Source organism: Phasianus colchicus, chromosome 11, assembly GCF_987193195.1.
Source record: "Phasianus colchicus chromosome 11, bPhaCol1.hap1.1, whole genome shotgun sequence".
Taxonomy (NCBI): Eukaryota; Metazoa; Chordata; class Aves; order Galliformes; family Phasianidae; genus Phasianus; species Phasianus colchicus.
In genome coordinates, this window is record NC_143446.1 from 19,962,753 (window position 1) to 19,984,012 (window position 21,260).

Here is a 21,260-nt window from a genome sequence, read left to right on the forward strand (position 1 = left end):
TTTTTATATGATGCACTGTCTGTGTAGCCTCAACCCAAGCCAGTGCCACTCGGACAAACTTTTTTGCTTCACCAGAAAAAAGTAACGTTTAAGAAGACGTAACAATTAGCAAGTAAATCTCTTTTGTTCTGCAGTTGAAATTTGTAGAATTTGAGAAATCTCTGCGTTGTTGGTATGTTTCAGTGGTTGTTTGAGGTCATTTCTCTGTTCCGTCAGTTTGCATTCCCCTGTGCACCCAGCCCTACTTCAAGCAGACTGGAAGCTGCAGCTCCATCGCATGGCCTCGGGCAGCGGAGGCTTTGGAAAGCTGTGTTTGTTTGTTCAGAGCACACTGAGTGCATGGCCCAGCACCCAGGTGCCAGTTTGTGGTACGGTTTCCTTCATATGTTTTCTCCACGTGCCCCAGCCCCAGTTAGGGCCGCCGGCACTGCGCCGTTGTGGGGCAGGCTCCTCCATGGCCGTGCTGGATGCTTCCTCTTGCCATGCTCTGCTGCTTTCTCTGTGTTTTCTCCACACTTTATTTATTTTTCTCCAGAGGGCAAAACCCCACAGTGTGGGGAGATAAACAGCCTGACATCTCAGGTTTTCCTGGCAAGTGACAAATGCCAGCACCTCTCTGGTCTGATAGAGATCTGTGCTGAGAACATTCGAATTCTCAGACTGGGGATCGTAGGTGTTTGCCTTACCCCGCTGTCAGGGCAGAACCTAAAGAATCTTAAACAGTTTTTCAAGGAGAAAACAATTTTTTTTTTCCTTTTCTTAAAGTATGAATTAGTGCCATGTATCCTGGATAACTGCAAAGTGTAATTCTGGAGAGCAAGGCAGCTGGTCCAGGTGGCAGCGTTCCTTAAGGCTGCTTTATTACACAGGGATATTTATGAGGGTCATAATGTTTTTAGTTTCCTGGTCCGTTTGCCCATTTGTGTATTTACTTATACACACATTAGCTTACTGTTCATTTTTATAATCGATACCTTTCACTCGATACTCACTCTTGCTTATTCCTCCATAAAACAGAAATGGAATCGACTTGAAGGCAATTGACCTAAGTTTATTTTCTATCCTAGAATACGTTAATAATTTAAGAAAAAAATGTGAAATAGCTTTGTCTCGTGTTCATTTAGCAACTATTAGGTGAAGCAAGGCTGTACCTGTGGCCAGGCAGTCTGGTCCCTGCAGTCAGGAGCAGTGCTGGCTCCCCGAGGTGTTGCTGGGAGGTTCAGGTTGCACCCCGTTCCTTTCTGGGGCTCTGGCTTCCTGCTGGCTTGCCAGCATTTCTTTGAGTTCTTTATGCCCCTTCCACAAACATTCTCTCAAAGGCTGAAAGCAGGAGTTGGTGATCTGGGGAACTGCAGGTGTTAGGTTGCTTGAAAAGCATCAGTTCATGGCCGCACCTTTTCAAATGCCAACCGCTGCATGAAGGTGCAGAGGGTTTGCGTGTGCCCCGAGGTGCTGGTGCTGCTGGGCAGTACCTGCAGCTGTGCATCACAAGCATGATAGGCAGAGGTCCCCTCCTGCAGTCAGAGTGTCCTCTGCTTATTTTCCTTGGAATTTCAGAGTATCAAGTGTTGTTTTTTCCCCTTGCATTGAATAATTCAGTAGTTGAAGTGAGTAAAATTAAAGATTTCTAGACTAGTAGCATCTGGAGTATAAGGAGGATAGCAAAATCTATTTCATTTGAACTCTAATCTCTGGTCATGTATAAAATGAATAAAATGCAATAAGAGTGAAGAAATGTGATTTATACCAGAGCCGAAGCCTGGCGCTGAATACCCTAAAATGCCAAGATTGTGTGTCAGTCAATTTAGGAGTGCAGCCGTGAGGAATGAAATGAAGTCTTTCTCCGATGATGTAATCTTCAGAAAAAATGACATGACAAATTATTTCTAACTCAAAAAAGCTAAGTGCTCAGTCACCGGGGGAGGGAAAAGCCATTATTTTAATAATAGAAATGGGGGGTATACGTTGCTTTGTGTTTGTCTCTTTTGTGATACTTATTGCTCTGCTATTATCATGAATGTCAAGCAGGGGACACTAGACAGTTCTGAGGATTGATAATGGGTTCCTGAGCTGTTTGTGCCTGCCTGTGCTTGAGAGCTGCCCAGCCGGGCTGTGGCTGTTGGCTGTTTTGCCTGAAGGCTGTGCAGTGACCCCAGCCAAGCAGTTTGGTCCCTGTGCTGGGTTCCAGAAGCAGAGCACGAGGAGACAGAACTTCATCTTATCTCAGTGCTGGATGCACACGGAGGACCCTGCTCCAAGCATCACTATTTTGCACAAAGTTTGCTTTGCTGGCACATCCCTCCATGCCAAATCCCTGCTTCAAAGAGATGACAACATTCAAAACTGTCATGAGGTCAGAGGGTGCCGAGGTTCCAGGGAGTCACAAATTCAAAACCACTTTAATCTTCTGTTGACTGGGGCCATCGCTGCTTGTTTCTTGGCTTAACAACTCCTAGAAGTTCTGAGCAGTTCATGGGCATCCTCGTTGTGTCTGTAAGTGACACAGGAGTAAAACAGATTCCTTTCTCCAGCAGATGTCCAATCCCTGCAGTACGTACTGTGTAAACTATTTGAGTTGTGGGATTGTCTTGGATGCTGCTTCAATTTGTCTTTTAGCCATGTGATGCCCTTTGAAAGCAGCAACATCCTTTTCCCTCATTGCTCAGTCCAATTATCTGAATAATTCAATTTCCTTCTAGATAAGCTCCTAGAGTTTCTCTCAAAGGAGGGAGAGACAAAATTCCTCCTTCAACTGCATAGTAACCCTCAGAGCAAGTGCCTTAGCATTTAGTCTTTGGAATTGTCATTCAAGTTACAGATATCATCCATAAATATTTTTTCTGACGTATGCAAGTTTCTTGCATAAGGAAATTCCTTTTATAAGGGAACATGCTGTATAGAATAATTGACACAAATAGCTGAAACGTATTGCAAATATATGTATTTACTTCCGCTTTACTCTGTGTGGCCATGAAATGCAAGCTGAAAAGCTAGACGTGTTGGATGCTCTGATTTAGGATATGAAAATTTAAGTTGGTTTTGGCAGTGTGACATTAGAAGGAGCAGTTTTATAGTGCGAGCAGAGGGAAATGGAAATCGGTGCTTCTGGAACATGCTTTGCTATGTGGTCTGCCTTGCACTTGGCCTTTGTAGGAGGAAATCCATCAGAATATAACCCCAGTTTTCCCTTCGATATGCAAAACCATGGCAAATTTTATTCTAGCCCAGAAGAAGAGCAGGTCTGGGCAGTAACCTGTTATTATTTACAGTCCTCGAAGGCAGCATTTACAGACGGAACTCTTGGAGGGCGTCCTCTTCGTGTGTGCTTGTCTGGGACAACTGGATGTTGTCATTCAGTACGGCACGTGTTGTGCAGAGCAGGTTCCCTTGTGGAGGTGGAGCTGTGGAATCGCAGCTGATGAGCTGAGGGTGCATTGCACACAGCACGCAGGGCTCAGCTTCTTTCCTGGGGCAGATAATGACGTCCTTTCTGCTTCAGTGGTGGTGATTCTTCCAATCTGGAGTCTTTTCTCCCATCCATTCTTGTGGTAGGAACAGTGGCTGTCTCCAGCTGAGTGCGTGAAGAAGCTCACACAGACACATGATGTTTATTATATGGTGATCTGGCATTACTTTGATAGTTCATACAGAACTCCAAAGTTCTATTTAATGAAGGATAAACAAACAGATCAGACTAAATATTTTTTTAAGTTAAAACAAAGCAAACAGAAGAGTGTGATATTTATTCGTGTCATTATTTGCAAACAATAATTTAAAAAGAAAGAACAAGACTTAAAAGACTGTTGGAAGAAAGTTGTCTTGAACTGCCCTGACAAAAATGAATCTTCTTCAGATTGTTGAGGGTGCCATCCTGCTTTCAGCCCACCAGGGGCTGAGACTGATGCAGCAGGTAGGTGCTGCTGTGCTGATGTGAGCTCTTGTTTGCTGAGGGCAGGCAGATGGCTGATGAGCTCTTTCTAGAGTGAGATATGGTTGTTATTAGCATGTGGAAAAGTAATTTGAGGAGCTGCTTTCCAAACTTTAATCTTCTTCCCTTTCGTACTTCGTAAGGGATCGTGATGCTGTGCTGTGAATCCTTTGCTGTTACTGTGGAATTCTGTTTTTCACTTACGGTGAAATACACCTGCAAGGTTAACCAAAGCTTTATGTGACCTACCAGAAGTAACACTGTGAGATGTTCAGAAAAAGCAGTCAGGCATTGATGCAGGCACTGCTATGGGCTGCCCAGGGAGCGCTGGGGTCACCATCCCTGGAGGTGTTCCAGAGCTGTGGGCACGTGGCACTGAGGGACACGGACAGTGGGCATGGAGGGGTGAGTTGGACTTAAGTTTGGGGATCCTGGAGGTCTTCTCCAGCCTAAATGACCCTATGAAGAACCCTAATTTAACAACCCCACTGTGCTCACTGCTGAAAGTCACCCAGTCCTGGGTCTGCTGTAAGCAGGAGTGTGTGCTTCCCATCAGGAGCACAGAGCTCCTCTCCAAGCTGCAGAACAAACATGATTTTTAGCTTAGAAATGAAGTTGAAAAGAAAAAATATATGCTTACCTCATCACCATTTAATTCTGCTTCAGTCCATTTAATGTCTATTGAATTGTCTTTGCCACAAGTGTGTTGCATATTTCTGTACAGTGTATATACATGTAGGGGATGTAGAAGTCAATGGGCACAGAGTGCCAGAGCCCCACCAGCTACTGAGAGGCCTGCAGAAGGGCATTTCAGGCTGATTCTGTAAAATTAAAGACCTTCTTCAAACCTGAGAATTGTTCTAATATTGCAGTCGATGTGACCAGGAAAGGAGATGGCCTACAGCAAGGATCACAGTCCTGCCTCATTTCTGGGCTTCTTAAATCAGGACACAGCAGAGAAAGTCTCCTTTTCTTGAAGTTGCAGTAAGTAGAAGTGGAAGTTCCTCACACAGGGCTCCATCTGCAGAGCTGCTGCACTGCACACCTCCAGCACCGCCGGCACACGGCTGTTCCAGCCGAGCCCCCAGTGCTGCCAGCCTGCAGAACAGAGTGGGTAAAGGGAAATCTTCTGACACTGAAATCCCATCATTTTCTCCAGTGTCACCTTTCACATAATTACCGAGCAGAGAATTTATAATTAGATGGTGTGACTGATTCTGTGACATTCGCATAGACGCTTCACAAAGGCTATTTGCGTGCCTTGCTATTTTGTACTGTAATAACTGCAATCAGCATAACTACTATGATTTGTTTATCAAACGTCCCCTGGGTAGCATCCGTTGTCGTTTGTAGAAGTTGGTGAGCACCACAATTTACATAGCATTCCTGTGCCACACTGCTGAGATGCTGAAGCTCCACTGATGCTCACAGAACAGAAGGGCTGCTCTTTGCTCTGTGCTCAAATGGGTGCAGCTGTTGGCCTCTCTTTCCAACACCACCTGATGTCTTTCCTGCTCACATAAGGATAAGTTAGTTTTCCTCTAATGGTCAACGGCGTTGTAATCGGTTGGGTTCATGAAGTTGTGAAATTCTGCGAAACAAAGGAAGAGTTGTATCTTCACAACAGGGACACTCATACAAAAGGTGCGGTAGCTGAGCAATGGAAGTGAGAGGTTGAAAAGTGATGGGACAAGAGTGTGTTCAGTGAGCAGCCACCCATTCCGTTGGATGGTGAGCTCTCAGCAGGCTGTGGCTGTGCTGCTGGCCATGTTGCAGTGCTCAGACAACGTATGGAGCCCAGGCAGCTTACAGCACTGCATGGCTTGGTGTCACAGCGCCTGGTGTTGTCACACATACAGAGCATTGGGTTGTGCATGTCCCACTGACAAAATAATCAAAGGCAATAAAGGATGATGAGCTGCTGGTGTGGTGTGGATTATGCTAATAGCATTAGGAGCAGGAGGCTGCAGCGGAGGGCACACGGTGTGGGTCCCCATCTATCTGTCAGATCCCCCCTGCGATGGCTAATCTCTGCTCCCTGCAACCATGACAGATATTTGCCACTTTTGTTGAAAAAGTGACCCTCCTGGAAAGTTAACAGCGGATGCCAGAACCTGCTGTCCACAACGCTTTGTTGCTGTGGTGGCTTTTTTTTCTTTCCCCTCAAAATGATGTTAGCCTGAAAGAAGGGCAAACCATTTGCCCTCAGCGCTGCTAAAACCTTCTAATCTGGGAAAAGAGATTGGGTGGGGTTTTTTTCAAGCTGCTCAGTTCTCTAAAGGGCACTGCTAAATGACAACTTCAGCAGATTATGATGCTCAAAGGGATGTGGGTGGAGGCAGGGTCCTGCAAGTCACCAGCATACAGCATAGTGTAGTGTCTGCAGCTGAGCTGCTGTGTGCCCGTGTCTGCCTGGAGGGAGCTGCCTTTCCCTGAGGCACCCATCCATCAGTCCCACCAGGGAGCTGGAGCTGCCAATGGTGTTCTCCTGCACCAACACGGTTTTAGGGGTTCTCTGCCGCCGTTGTTTCTCTGCAGTGACGTCTGCCCTGGGTCCTGACTGCTGGGTGAGGTGCAACCGGCCACAGCTCATCAGGAGGGAGAGGGCACTGGTTCTTTCTATGCAAGGAACAAAACTTCCAGTGACAAAAAGCTATTCCATCTTTGTTTAATTTGCCTGTAAAATGCCCTGCTATCTTTGGTGCAGAAAGGGGCATTGGGCACTAAAATGTCTGAGAACATTTGTATTCGAGTCTTTTTGCTTTCCGCATTTTTGCTAACACATCATGCAGTGGGAGCTAATCCTGGTTTTTATTAGGAAATGTTTCTTGTTCTTATGTCTGTGTAACGTAATGCAAGGGATGAGCTGAAATCTTCAGATGACCTGGGAGAGTCTTCTGGGAGATTTATAAACTGTCTACTTCATATGTAAGAACGTTTGTTTTAATTCCCATATAAAAGTAAGATAAATTGGTTTGTGATAACACAAGCCCAAAAATATCTGAAGTTACCCATTTATTTCCATACTGCAAAATAACACCATTCACTGCCTAATTACAACACTGAGTTAGATAAAAGGAACTCTTGCTCCTGATTAGACTATGAATGCAAAGAATTAGCCTACAAAAAGTACTGCGAACTGCTAAAAAGTCTTTTCTAAGGCATGCTGCTATCAGTTCAGTGATCATGGCCCAGCAGTGCAAATCTGGCACTGCATTAGTGCAGACTGACAGGCCTGGTCCTGTGGTGCTTCGCTTCTGAGATCCATTCTCACTCATACAAAATTGTCCACTGATATTTTTTTGCACTGTAAAAATTGCTGGTTCTTAGATGCGTATTTTTGAGACCAGTCTAATTTTCTTTCAAGGTTTTTGGGGTAATTTTCATCATTTGCATGAATAGAGCAAGAATCTGCAAAATACCAAAATCTAAAATTCAAATGGGAATCCTTTATGTAAAATAGATGATAAGAGCTAAGTGTCTCTGCATGTGAATGATATCCTCAGGGCTTCGTTTTCTCCAGTGCAGCGCTTCAAAGTCTGATGCACTTGTAGCTGTAAGGCAGTGTGTTTAACACCAGGTTAGAATCCATCAAAAATGAGAGCCTGCCTTGGAAGGGTGCGAGTGAGTGACCCCCAGGTGGCTTTGTCCTCATGGTGCAGCAAAGGTAGCTTCAAACCTCAGTGGAATTGGGCTTGCAGACCAAAAGCACCACTTTAGGAAGCTTTGGTTTCTGCTGGAAGCACTCAGCTTAGCCCTGGTTCTCATTCACCTCAGGTTAGAGCCTCCCTTGCTGAATCTGCTTCTTAATTTCTTAATTTCATCTCCAGTTTGGGAACCGGGTTTCACTCGCCATCTATAAAAGGTACGTATGAGTTATCAGACCCGCATTGTTGGTTAAATCTCATTCTTTGTATTTTAAATCACCAATTTGCATTCATCTAAAATGCTTTCAGAGAATTTATCAGAAGAAGTGAAATAAGAAATGAAATAGTTTCATGTAAACTGCATTTTTATGTTTGACTGGTAAAAGCCACAAAGCAGAGATAAAATACATAAAACTAAGGTTCTGCATAATAAGCATATCTCTTAGTTTCCCTTATCTTTATAAAGCTCCCATTTGTCATGAGAAGCATTGTGTGTCACTCATCCTGCCTTGTTCTACAAAAGCTCTTTTCTCGCTCTCCTTTTATCTCCCATCGGCGATTCCCAGGCAGGAACCTTTGCTGGCCCATGCTGCAGAGGACCCCACTGCTGAGATAACTGCATAGCAGTCTGACCTTCTGTCCCATAAGCATGAGGAAATGGTGCTCAGCACCTGCATGCACCCGGCTAAAAGCACTCCTGGCATGCATGGCGATGGCAGCAGCCCTGATGGGGGAGCGCTGGGAAAGTCCCACTGGGAGCCCAGACATGGAGCAACCCGTGGGGAGTGGCTGAGGGATGCTGCAGCCACACTGCTGAGCTCCAGCACCCACAGCTGAGCAGCACTTCCCAGGGAGCGGGGCAGAGAGCTTCTCTCAGAGCACGGTATTCTGTTCCCAAAAAGAGATGTTAGCATCACATCTCAAAGCTGCTCCAGGATGCCTGGCAAAGGTAACAAATACTTCTCTTGCTGAGGATCCATTTGAAAACTTCTTGGTGTGTAATGGTTTTCAAAGTAATTCCTACTCAGCTGCACGTCTCCGTTTTTCTGAAGGCTCCAGTGCTGGCACACTGTGAGTACGGCTGGCTGCTGCTCCTCCTTCTGTGCTGACACAGCACCAGGTCGCATTGCTGGCAAGTTTGTCAAAGCTCCTACAGCGAACAGTTGGCCGAGGGGCCAAAGGAGAAATGGAGTTGAGTGGATGAAGTTGGCAGTCCAACAGAGAGGTGGTGTTTTTGCCTGCAGAACACTGTGTGTTAAGCTGCAGTGCTCAGCCAGCAGCTTTATTTTGTTCTCCCGTGGTCCAAATTCTTGCTTTCTCTGTAAGGGTTCTTGTGTTCTCCAGGGAGGTGAGGTTGCAGAGCACCACTGTGTGTTTTTCACCACATGGCTGCATGGTGGGACTTGGCCCAGCACTGCTTCCCACAGGGTGGGATGGGATTTGTCCTAATGTTCCAGCCTTGACAAAATTCTGATCACATCGATGCCGTTCCCATCTGATAATGGGTACAGAGATGTTGAGAAGGCACTGCAGTCTTTGCTTGTGTGTGTTGGTATAGAGAGATGTCATGCACAGCACATTTCTTATGTTTTCTGTAGGCACTTTATTGCTTCTAGTGGTTGTCTTAATCAGTGTGATAGCAGCACTTATGGAGATGTAACAGCAAGTCTAGAGACATTCATATTTTTCCAAGTGTGGGACTTTGGAAGTATCTGAGCAGGGTCAGCATTTTCCTGTGCCATTGTATTTATTTATGGAGCTCTTCCAGCAGAAATGCAAACTGATTAGCACTGAATAGCAGGAGAAGAGAAAATAGTGATCTGAAGGAATTGCCCACAATGTGTATTAACTTTTGCATCTGAATGGACGTACCATATATTTACCTTTTGAGCACGATCTGCAGGGAGTTTACTTCTTCTTTCAGCTCCTTTGCACCTGTATTGTGCTGTCTCTGTGCCTTTTAACTCACAATAATCATTATAGTTCACTTATCAAGTGTTTCCTCTAAAAGGTAATTAAAAAAGGAAGAAAGGCTTTTCTGCTTTCTGTGTTTGCAGAGTACACTCAGCAATCCTTGTGTTCCTTTGAATACTCATCTCACGGGAGCAGCTGATCTCCAGCTTGCACATACACAAGCTTTTCATACTGAGCATAGCTGAGCATTGGGAACACACAAATCACCGTGTGTCGTCTGCACAGTTATTTCAATGAACTGTACAGAATTAAAGCATACTAAAAATAATAAAAAACCCTTCCTTTCTTTTTTTTAAGGTAAGTTTTTACTAACCCATATTATTATGGATTTAATGTTCTTCTTTTATAACTTAGAGTAGACGTAAGTTTCAGTTTATACCAGTTTTATTGAAATCCACATCTGTTCTTCGGTCTGTGAGTGGAAGGAAGCTGTGAGCGTGTGAGAGGGATTGTGTGGGTGCAGGCACTGAAGGGCTGTGGTAGCTGCTGGCTGCTGCACGTCACAGCACAGTTCCTGGCTCACACATATTAGGTTAAAACTCATTAAAAAAATGCTTTAAAAAGAAAAGTTATCGGATGGTTAGCAAGGTCAGAGTGCTGTGTTACAGCCCTAGAGCACCCATGTGAATGCTGAGAAGCCCAGTTGGGTCAGAGCAGCCCAGCTGGGGCCGTGCTGCTGTTCCTGCAGTGAGCCCAGGGCTGAAGGCCACGTTCTGCTGTAAGCGCTGCGCCCGCTGCCCAGCCTGATCTGTAACAGTGCCTCATGTGTTCTGTCTCCTAGCTCTACATACAAACTACCACACTTACAATATCCATGAACCTAAGTGCTTCAGTGGCCCTGGGGATGCTTTACATGCCGAAAGTGTACATCATCATCTTCCACCCCGAGCTCAACGTGCAGAAGCGGAAGCGCAGCTTCAAGGCCGTGGTGACGGCCGCCACCATGTCGTCCCGGCTGTCACACAAGCCCAGCGACAGGCCCAACGGCGAGGCCAAGACGGAGCTCTGTGAGAACGTGGACCCCAACAGTGAGTACTCAGCTCTCCTTCGTGTGTGTGTGTGTTAGAGACCTTGAGCAGTGCCGGAGTCCTGGGGAATCCATGTCGTTTGCCCTTTGCATTTAAAGATTTTGGATGGCTCAGCTTTGGTTTGTACGAATTTCTCTCTTTCCTCCTCGCTTTTTGAGTCGTGCCGGCTGGCAGCACAGCGTGTGGCAGCCATGAGGGAACCTCCTCCTTCCCCTCCTCTGTGCCAACACCCCCAGGTGCTGCAGCACCTCCAGCCTGTGCCACACCAAACCCTCCGGCCCCGCAGGCTGGGAGGAGGGCAGGCACTGAGCTCAGCAGGAACCCCATTAACCTGAGATACAATTACATTCCCTGCAAAGTTTCTTTGCCAGAATCTCACCATCTTTGAAGGCTCCCATGTAGGCTTGATCCGGTCCTGTAAAACTCAATGCAAATTTTGTCATTGATTTAAAAGGAAAACAGATCAAAAAGATGCTGCCAATTTCCTCAATGCATGTAGTATGGTATACTGTAGCACAAAATTACATACTGAGGCCATCATATATTTGATTTCCGTTTGAATCTGGAGGGAGCTGAGGAAGGAGACAGCTGCACAACTTTGTAGCATAGCGGAAAGGTTTGGGCATTTCTGCAGTTTCTATGAAAAACAGGTCTGAATGTGGAGGAGTGCCCCATGCCTGCCTGTGATCCGTTTATCCATTTGCTGATGCAATTTCTGCCACTTCTTGTCTATTAAACTGCTGTCTGAATATCTGCCTCAAAGCAGAAACTCTGCTGTCAAAGCAAAGAGGGAGCAGCCAGCAAATTATTGTCACAGCACTTTTCCACCCTTCATTCACCCCTGTGTGTTGTTTCTGCGGTGCCCTATCATACAGCTCACCTGGTGGATGGATTGCCCTGCCCTGCACCCAGCCCACGGCAGGGGTTGGAACTGCGTGATCTTTAAGGTCCCTCCCAACCCAATCCACTCTGTGATTCTGTGAAACCTTATTCTAACTGGAAAAAAAGAATCTGCCTTCAGAAACTGTGAACTGTTTCACAATTCTGGCAGAATCAAAAGAGAGCGAGGAAATATTTCTACCAAATGAAGGACCGTATCATGCCTCCTCTGAACAGAACCTTCACCAATCAAGGGAATAAATCTACTTCTGCGTTAGGGTATTGGTATTATATTTGGTATTATAGCCAGAGTGGGAGCTGCAGAATGCTCTACTGTGCTGCATGGCTGCCAAAAGCTGCCAAGAAGCAGCCCTGCCCTTCAAACCCTAATTCTCCTGCTATGATGCTGGGGTTGAACCCTCCTGTTTGTGGGCAGCTCCTCTGTGTGTTGTCTGAGGGGGGGGGAAAGGAGGAGGAAAGGTGAGGAGGGAAGCAGTCCCTGAGGGCCAATAGGAGAGGGAAAGGGAGTTGGATTTGCTGAACTGCATTTCACTGATTGTTGTGCTGGTCAGATGAGTTGGGGTGAGTTTCTCCTCTAGAAAAAAAAAAAAAAAATCTAGCAATTTGCACTTAAAGACATAAAATGCAAGAAAAGCAAAAAATAGTTCTAATGCTGAAATGTTCAGTGTGGTAACAGAAGTGTTGCCCCGTGGGACTGCAGTTTGGGGGTTTCACACTCTTGGTTTCCCCTTCTGGTCTCATTTTCCTGAGCTGCATTTATTTGCTGTTTCCAGGCTTTGGAGGATTCTTTCCTCCCATCCCCAAAACCAGTCACATTTTTTCCTGGAAGGAGATATTTTTATTAACCAGGACTCAGTTAAAGCCCCATATTTCCCATTAAAAATCATTTTTTCACCCAGGGACTGTATGCCAAGATGTGCTTTTAAGAGGCAGTAAGGGTGGATTCCTCCCCTGCGAGTTTCTGCCCTTAGAATCCCACCTTGAGGCCTGGGCTGTTGGCACTGCTGGGAAGTCTGTGCACAGTCTGCTGGGAGAGATGCCGTCCCAGCTTTGAAATTAAAGTAGGTGACAGGAAAGTGCTTTCTGTGGTTTCACTGGCTTACATATAGGACTCAGAAGAGTACACATTTGCTTGTGAAAGCTTGCCAGTCAGAACGTGTGCAGTTATTAAGTGGTTTTCTGCAGGTATCGGGCTTTTTAGTCTGTAACATTTGCAGAGAACGTTATCTTTTAAAACTTTTAATTAATTACATAGATAAATACATCAACCTATGTTCATATTACATGGTGCACCTACCACTGTTATGTCATCCCTTGCATGTGTGTTAATGTATACTACTAGAAGATCAAATGAAATACACTACTGCTGTACTTGAAGTAGCAGGGTACATTTTCCACCCCCACAGACCACTGCTACATCTGATGGGAGCTTTGCATGGTGTTCAGTGGGATGTCAGTCAGGCCCCTAATCAGACAACATTCTGTGTGTACATCTATGGAGTAGTTCATTGAATACCTGAAATGAGGCTCTTTTTTGCTCTTTCGGAGTTGGCTGTGAGCCCCACTGCAAGCTGGGCTGGGGAATGGGGGACATGGCCAGGGGTGGGCAGGGTCCCTGTGCTTAGGAGAGGTGAGCTCAAGCTGGAATTGCAGAGCCAGTATAGAAGAAGAAACCACACTAATGTGGCTGGAAAGCCACTGGAAATGCAGTGACCCTATGTCCTGCCCTGCTGGAGGAGCGAGGATTCATTGTGTTGCAGTTTTTGCTTCAGGATGTCTCAGAAGTGAGAAATTTCACAGGCTGAGCCCCCGAGCCCTGACCTGGGAGGGCTTTAGTGCTGAGCAGGTTATATTAAGGCCCCGCTTTTCAATCTGGAACTTTGTCACTCTTTTAATCATTCCAGTTTTCCATCTGCCATGGCCACGCTTTTACTCATTCAACAGCTTTTTTCTGCTAATACATGTTTGCATCTGAAACATTGCGCAGCAGAGATGAGCGGAAACTGGGGGCACAGCAGCTGTGTGTGTGCAGTGTGTGTGCAATGAGTGCATTCTGTGCTGTGTGTCTTTGGTGGATTTCTGTGCTGGGGCAGATGCTTCTCATCACGCCTGAAGCTGAGCTGGTAGTGGTGCTCCTGCTGGGCTCTGTGTTTGTTTCTGCTGCAACAGTGGTGTCAGACTCTGAGAAAACATTTGAACCTCCAACCCATACTTAACTTATATTGAGATTTACATGTAATTATTCCTTCTCCTTAGCAACTTAATTCACGGCTTTTCCAAACACAGCAACGGGGAAATCTCGATTGTTCGATAATAAGGAGGTTGTGCTTCTCATGGGCCGGACCAGCACATCTTCCTGCTCACCATCTATGAGAGTGGCTGTGGACAAGTTCATTCTCATATTTTGCTCTTCTGTGCTATGCTGATAAAGCTCTGAGGCCGAGAGATGTGTTGCACCCCACTAGTTAGTGCAGGGAACAGGAGGTGTGCAGCATCTCTGCGGCAAAGCCAAGGACACCCATGTGATAAAGAGCAGCTGGGAAGGAATGGCAGCGTGCAGGAGGAGATGTGAGGAGTTTTGCTGCGATCTGGTGAGAAGCAGCAAAGGATTGTGTCCCTGTTTGCCAGCCATGAAGGTTAAGATCTGAATGGTTAGAAGGATCCGATTTTCAGTAGCACTGTAAGCCTGTGGGCTTTCAAGTTAGCAGGAGCTTTGAGGACTCAATACCTACTCAAGCATCTTCAAAATGGTTTTATTTTTTTTCCTTTCTCCTTTCCTTAGCATTAAGTAGAAACTATTTGGCAGTTGATTCAATTTCCAGGAGTGAAGTGAAATCTCTGCCTGTTTTTCTAGAAACATTTCCATTTTAGAATATTGCTTTCCTGCTTGCTGCCACCTCCTAACTCTGACCAGCACGATGATGAGAACAGGGCATGTCAGTCCTCGTTTTTCTCCAGGTGTTGGGAACGGACATTGACTTTGTCATTAGTAAAGTGTGAATAGTAAATGTGGGTTGCAAACATCTCTGCAGATGTACAAACACTGCTATGCAAATGCTGCCGTGCTGCACTCTGCTCTGCTCATGTATTCACCCATGTTGATTCTTAACATCACTGACATGACATTGCCTATTCCACTCTCTGACGGGAAGAAACTAAAACGCTTGTCAATGATGCTGAGGAAACCAAGAGTGAGCTCAGAGATGTAGAAGGACTGGGGAATGTTAAATGGAAACCAAAATGCTCTGGAGTTTGTTCAGGGCAGAGGAAATAATTCAACCAGACCTGCTCTGCTGTGAGCAGCTGCTCCCATGCTCAGAGGTACCTGAACTTCTATGAACTGGTTCCTTTATTCCCAGCCCAGAGCTAATTTCGTGCATCAGTGTATCTCAGCTGTCCATTATTACTGCTCTCATCTGAGCTTTTTGGTCAGATTAATATCATGGCTCCAGTGACAGGGAAAAATTTGAAGAGTTTATTGTGAACAGATGCATTGTACATACCAATGTATTTACTTTTCCTGTAGACTGCATACCACCAGTAAGAAAGAGTGTTCAAAAGTCTGTTACTTGGTACACTCTTCCACCTACTGTATAGCTTTTGCCTGCTTTCCAAAAAGGTAAGGAAAAAATCTAGCTTATTATTACTTTATTCTCAAATAATTATTGTCTCACATGAATAAATGAGGAATGTGCATTAGTGCAGCTATGTCAGAACAAGAGTCTGCCTTAAAAATTGTTCACACGTCCTCTGCCGAAAGCGCCCACACGAAGGGCGTGCTGCAGGGAGGGAGGGGCAGAAGTGGGCAGTGCTCACCAGTGCAGCAGGACAGGAGCTGGTGGGCCCTGCTGCCCCCGTGGGATGTGGATCCCAGGAAACCCTCTGGAGGCATTTGTTCCTTTTTCACATTGTTTCAAGTACCTCTAAACCACCAAAATGTGATTATGGCAATCAGATCTAATAGCTAACAGCATACTTTTGGGGTTGCCTGGCCATGTGGAAATAACAGATGTGGATGTGCAAGCACTCTTTTTTACATTACAAATTGCCCCCACAATAAATTTGCAAACTACTTTTTTTCCTTCACTGTGGGTGACTGCTACTGAATAACCACAAGTGAACAATTTTTGAGGGCTGGCTTTTTCTAAGTGTTGTGACTGCCTGCGTCGTCATCTCTTGCACTGATGTCGTCTTTGTGACTCCATGAACCAGAAACTGCTGTTTTTCTAGTGAAATTAAGGGGATGAGAAGCTAACAGCCATTAATAATTATTTCTCATATCTGCAGCTGTGTGTGCTCATCCAGCTTTGCCTGCTCCTTTGAGGCTTTGGCCAGGTCTGAAAGGCACTGCCCTGGTTACTGTGGTGCTGTGCAGTCAGGGCTAGAAGAAATTGCTGTATACACAGCTTTCAAAACCTTGTTGAGCTTATCCCTAATAGGTGGGAACTTGTATCAGCAAAGGTAGGAATGTTGCTAGAATTGAGTCACTGAGTCACAGGGCAAAAATAAAACCCGACTCTAATAACCTTAGCTGGTGTAAATTGCCACAGCTCCAGTTTCAATTCAGCTTGAGTTCTTGTGAAGTGTTCAAATTGCTTTTTATTGTGTTTGAATCATGCCTGTTATTCTAACTTGCCCGGCTCTGGCAGAAAGCCTTATTTAAGGTGTGCTGCTCTGTGTGAGCATCAGAACGACTGACTTACCTGAGGGCTGAAGTCAGGAAGGTTGGTGGTTGGTGATGGGTGTTGAGGGAAATGACAGAGTAGTTGGAGGGGAGGAGGAGATGCTCAGAGTGCCATTGCAAATGTAATGTGAAAGTAAAAGGCAACTACATGGAGATGACATTGCTAAAGGAAGGAGAGCAGGAGGACAGTGGGGATATATGAGAGACTGTGAATCTTGGGAGAAATCACCTTTTTGTGTAAAACCTTTAAAAAATGTTTAAAATGTAAGGCAATAGGAACTGATGTGTTTCCAAAAACAGGTTTTATAAAAATAAATGGAACATTACCATATAATGGAAGGTATCTGTAGAGGCACACATAGTTTTGTCATCCACACCCTACAAAAGGCAATTGGCCGTTCAGATTCTTTGTTCAGATGTTAAGATCATGCAAAGCCATGAAATATGCCCACTCTGCAGCTGTTCTGCACTGGGAGATGTTCTCTGTTCCTCTCACAAGTGTTCCTTTTCCAGCTGGGCTGGCTGCTGGAGCTCTGCTTGCTGTGTTTTGATTTGTTTTTCTAGTAATATAAAACAAAACAAAAAAGTCAAAGAACACAACACTACATTAAAAGCAAAGCAGTGATATTGGGAAAACATCAACTTAGTTGTAAATTGACTTTATTTTGGTAGTAACATATTTGTATGTCAGTATGAACATGGTGCTTAAACTGCTGCTTGACTGTATCAATTTCTGCTGCGTGATGCATGGAAGGATGTGTTTATAATGCTTTTAAACTCTTTTCTTTGAGTGACAAATAGGACTTCTTTCCTGGTGAGACTGATTAAAATACTTGAAGGCTTGAAAAACTCCACACAGTACATGGGTCAGGAGAAACAATCGCCATCACCCAAACGAGGCAAAAAAGCATTGAGTGCACAAGTGCTGCACTCCTGTCTGCAGCCCAGCCTGGTGCTCCTGCCAGTGAGGGCTGAGAGATGCTCACATGGAGCAGATGGATCCCTTTTGGTTTGTGCTGAGGTTCCCCCACCTCACCCTGTGTGCCAGGCTGGGAGTGCTGGGTGCTGCCTGTGGCCTTACCTCCCAGCACCTGGGCAGACCCTCCTCTTCCCAAGGCTTTCCTCTGCTTTACAAGCTGGATTTTTTTGCTCAATTTGTATGTAGAGGAATTTCCATGGTGATTGCAAAGCGTTGGGATCGTTTGTGAGGTTGTGCGGCACCACGTTGTGTTATGTGAAGTCGTTACATTCCTCGGTTGTGCTTCTGGGATACGTGTGCCATTGCTTAGACTGTGCAGTAATGACGTGAGCCATGACATGATTACAAACCAATCTGCTGCTGCTGCAAGAGGCAAAAGGGTCAAGCAGTCCCTGGGCTGTGCACCCCCATGAGGCCAGCAGCTCAGGACCTGGCCGCCTCGTGTCCAAACTGCAGGATGCTCCAGAGCTCATCCCGCCTTAGAGTGTGCAGTGTAGAGCCATTATTTTCTAGATTGAAGCATCATTTTCATTTTAAATCCCACTAGTTTCATCCCAAGAAGTATTGCTCTGTGTTTAACCTCACTTGAAGGATTTTCTGTTCAGTGCGACTGCTAAGAAATGAGAATACGCAGTGAAAATTGATAAGTGAAAGACTTTGACAGGTCTTCACTGCATCTATTTATATTCTAGAATAACTTACTGAGAAATAAACATTTATCATAGATTTCTCCTAGCTATGATATGCTCACTTTTTAAGCATTGCACAGTTGCATCCGAACAAGCATCTTCTGTGCATTGGCTGCAGCACTCTGCCTGGAGAATGGATGCCAAATGATATGATGTCATGTCAGAGGGGCTCAGGCACCAAATGCGTGAGCAAATTAACCTCCTTATTTAGCACGTTTTTCAGGTAAAGTTGGTTTTTTCACCCCCTGTTGAGAAGGATCTGTTCTTGAATAACATGGCCTTCCCCCATTTCTTCTAACTTAGGAAAATAAGCATTCTGAACTATTGATCTGAACGATTGAACTATTGAAACTTGAGTTGTGGGTTATAAGTTGCTTCCTCTGCAGTAGCTTTGCAGTTTGGTTCAGTTACTTTTTATTGTAAAACCTGAGCGTTTTTCCTGCTGTTCTTAACTGACCCTTGAGCTGCCCTTTTCTTTTGGTTTGGACTTGGCACAAGGAACTGGGCAATAAATGGGACATGGGGAACATCTCAGCTGCATCTCTTCAGGATCAGGGCAGGTGTGACTCCCTGCTGGGCACTGCTCTCTGTCAGATGGTCCTTCAAACCATGGCCAGGCTTTCCTTGCTCCCTGCTGTGGGAGAGTTCCAGCAATGGTGGCATTTGTGAAAGACTTAACAAGAATGTTTCTTTTTGTAACAGATTGAATTGTCATTTGCATTCAACAAAGTTTAGAATCTTTTAAATATTATTGATGTTAATTCTTATTTTTATGCATCTTTGAATAAGATGGATTTTCTGCTGTTGTGCCACACTGCAGACTACAGGAGATTTTTTTTATTTTCAATTTCCTACAGCTCAGAAATGATTTTTCTCCCTCTTCTCACAATCAGTACGTACTGCTTTTCCTGAGCTGCCTCTGAAGAGGTCAGGACCTGTTGCAGACATGTCTGTGGTCGAGAGATGCAAGCAGGGCTCCTTTATCCAGCCCTCGTGCTCCCATACTTTTGCAAATTCCAGCTAGGAACTGAAATGGAGGTATTATTTCAGAAATTACTTATGTATAGCACATATTTTCTGAGCCCAGCTACATGTGATGTAGTTCCTTCTTTAATAAAGAAAAAGAAGCAGAGCCCCATCCTTCACCACCCCACAATTCGCATTTATACATTCTGTCTGCATTACAATTTTTACCCATCTCTCAAGCTCTCAATATCGATTTGAATCAGTGTTTTCCTTCAGCTTTCATATATCCATGGCAGCATCCTGCTGCCCAGCAGCCAGGCCGTGCCAGGAATTATTCTTTCTCTAAACGTCTTATGAGCTGTACAAGTGATTTTGCAATTATTCTCCTCAGCAGTGCAAAGTTGGACTCCTCTCATGATGTTTCAAGATTTGAAGGGTATCCATTGCGGTGAATAAATATTTCTTATGCCACCACCACAGTTTGTATGGCTGAGAGAAGTCTGAGTTATTTAAAGCTTTCCTGTAAGACCTCTCAGAAATAAATCTGGTGCAACTAGACCTTGACCGAGGCTTGAAGACAGGTCTGGGGAAGCCAAGTTTTGTCTTTTTGGCTTCAAGCATTGTTGGACTTGAGTTACTTAGAAGATTTATTTTGCTTACTGCTATCATGTGGGCAGGAAATCTTGCTGGAGAAGCTGTGTGTATGGCACTGCAGAGCAGGAAGGAGCTGTGGGACACTGGGTTCCAGCAGCACCCAGGTGGGCACAAAGCCTGCAGCCCATAGCAGGCCGTCCTGTTCGCATGCACAAGGAGCTGGCCTGTCCTGTGATGCTGCAGAATACCTGGTACTGGTGATGTGCTTTCATATATCCACTCTGTTGCATGCTCCCAAAGGGATATTTTACAGACTGTCTCGTGCCTTTTATGATACAAGATTGCAAACAGGTGAGGTGTTGGTCTGTTCCCACTGAAAAATGATGAAATTATTTAAGTAATGACCCTGTGGTGTGAGGTTTGAACAGTGCTCGTTGTACATGTTATTCTTGACTGTAGATGCTTTGATTATTACAAATGTAGATAGCTGGATAGATACCTTTGAGACACAGATGAGCATTAATTCTTTTTTTAGAATTAGCATTCCTTTCTGTTCCGTTCTTTGTCCTTTTCTTTGATCTTTTCTCCCAGGAAATTTGGAAGAAGAGCAAGCTGCAGATTTTGCATGTACACTGCTGTACCTCGTGGCCCAGTCCCACTCTCACTTCTTGCCTGATAAACTCCTAGCAGTGCTGAGTTATCCCTTTGGCTCATTTACACATTCTCACATCCTCTCTGGGAGAATTTGTCAAATTCCTAAGCTGTAATATCGGTGAAAAGACAAGGATATTTGGCTCTCTTGTCATCCATACAGTTATAATGAATCTCCCCTCCTGAGGAGGGTGGATGTCACCAGGCCAGCCCTGCCTTGCTGCTGCTCTCAATGGTGGCTGCTGCACTCCCATCCCCACATCGATGTTAATGAGGGGTCAAAAGAAGGAGAAATAGGATTGTGAGATAAGGCTGGACGTTCTCAGCTCAGTCTCTCTGAAAGCACTGAATTGCCCCCGGCTGGGACTCGGAATGTTTGAGACCTGATTCGTTTCTCCTGCACCCAAGCAATGGGAAGCGTTACAATTGCACGTTGCAGCTTTCCTGTAAGTGTTTCTGCTGTGAATACAGTGTAACTGTTCCCAAGAGCTGCCTGTTCTGTGACCTCAGTGTAAAACCCGACTGGATACAAAGGCCTCCAGTGCCCCAGAAAGACCGGCTGACACAGACGGAGGAAGTGGGCACTGTGTGGAAGTGTGGGCAGTTTGACCAGAAGTGGCTGGAAAAGAGATTTTAGGAGAGTGCAGATAAGAGCCATGAAGTCGAAGATGGAAGGAGGTATCTACTGAGCTTTGTGCTCTGTTGTGCCTGCGGAGAAAGCGAGGAAGCTGAATTTGAGACTTTCCAATTTAGAATCTTTGCATGTTTTCTTGATCTGATTTGCAACTGGTGATTTTTGAGGGCCATATATTTGTTTTGCAGTCACTTTAGTTTGTCTGCGGTTATTGCAGTGCATTAATTGCATTTGTCATTGTTATTCACACGCAGCCGGATAACAGAGCCCAGGGTCAGGGCTTGGGATGCAGAGAGGGCAGTGAGGACAGGCCTTCAGGATGCTGGAGATGCAGAACCCTGGGGATGTTTCTAATGGGCTGTGAAGTGCAGCAACGATGCTTAAATTTGCTGCTCAGTGGCCGTTCTGTGCTGTAACTCAGCTACCTGCAGCTCGGTGGTCCTGCTGAGGGATTTCTTCACTTACACACTTCATTGTGCCCAGCTCTGGCCAATGGCAGCCAGTAATGCACCCCTGGGACACACATTTATCCTCCCGTTTGCCAAGGAAAGATGTTTTTCCTTTCTCTTTTTCTTCTCCTTAACAA

The 21,260-nt window shown here is 45.2% G+C and overlaps 1 protein-coding gene across 2 annotated transcripts in view; it reads left to right on the forward strand.

The window, feature by feature from the left end:
• Positions 1-21,260, forward strand: part of GRM7 (glutamate metabotropic receptor 7) — a 221,306-nt gene that overhangs the window by 184,123 nt on the left and 15,923 nt on the right. The window contains exons 9-10 of one of the 2 annotated variants that reach the window (XM_090148492.1): positions 10,331-10,577; positions 15,004-15,096. In XM_090148492.1, coding sequence (XP_090004618.1) covers positions 10,331-10,577; positions 15,004-15,074 — 318 coding nt within the window. In that variant the 3' untranslated portion in view covers positions 15,075-15,096. The remainder of the gene's footprint in view (positions 1-10,330; positions 10,578-15,003; positions 15,097-21,260) is intronic. The other variant, XM_031605444.2, reaches the window with a different exon arrangement.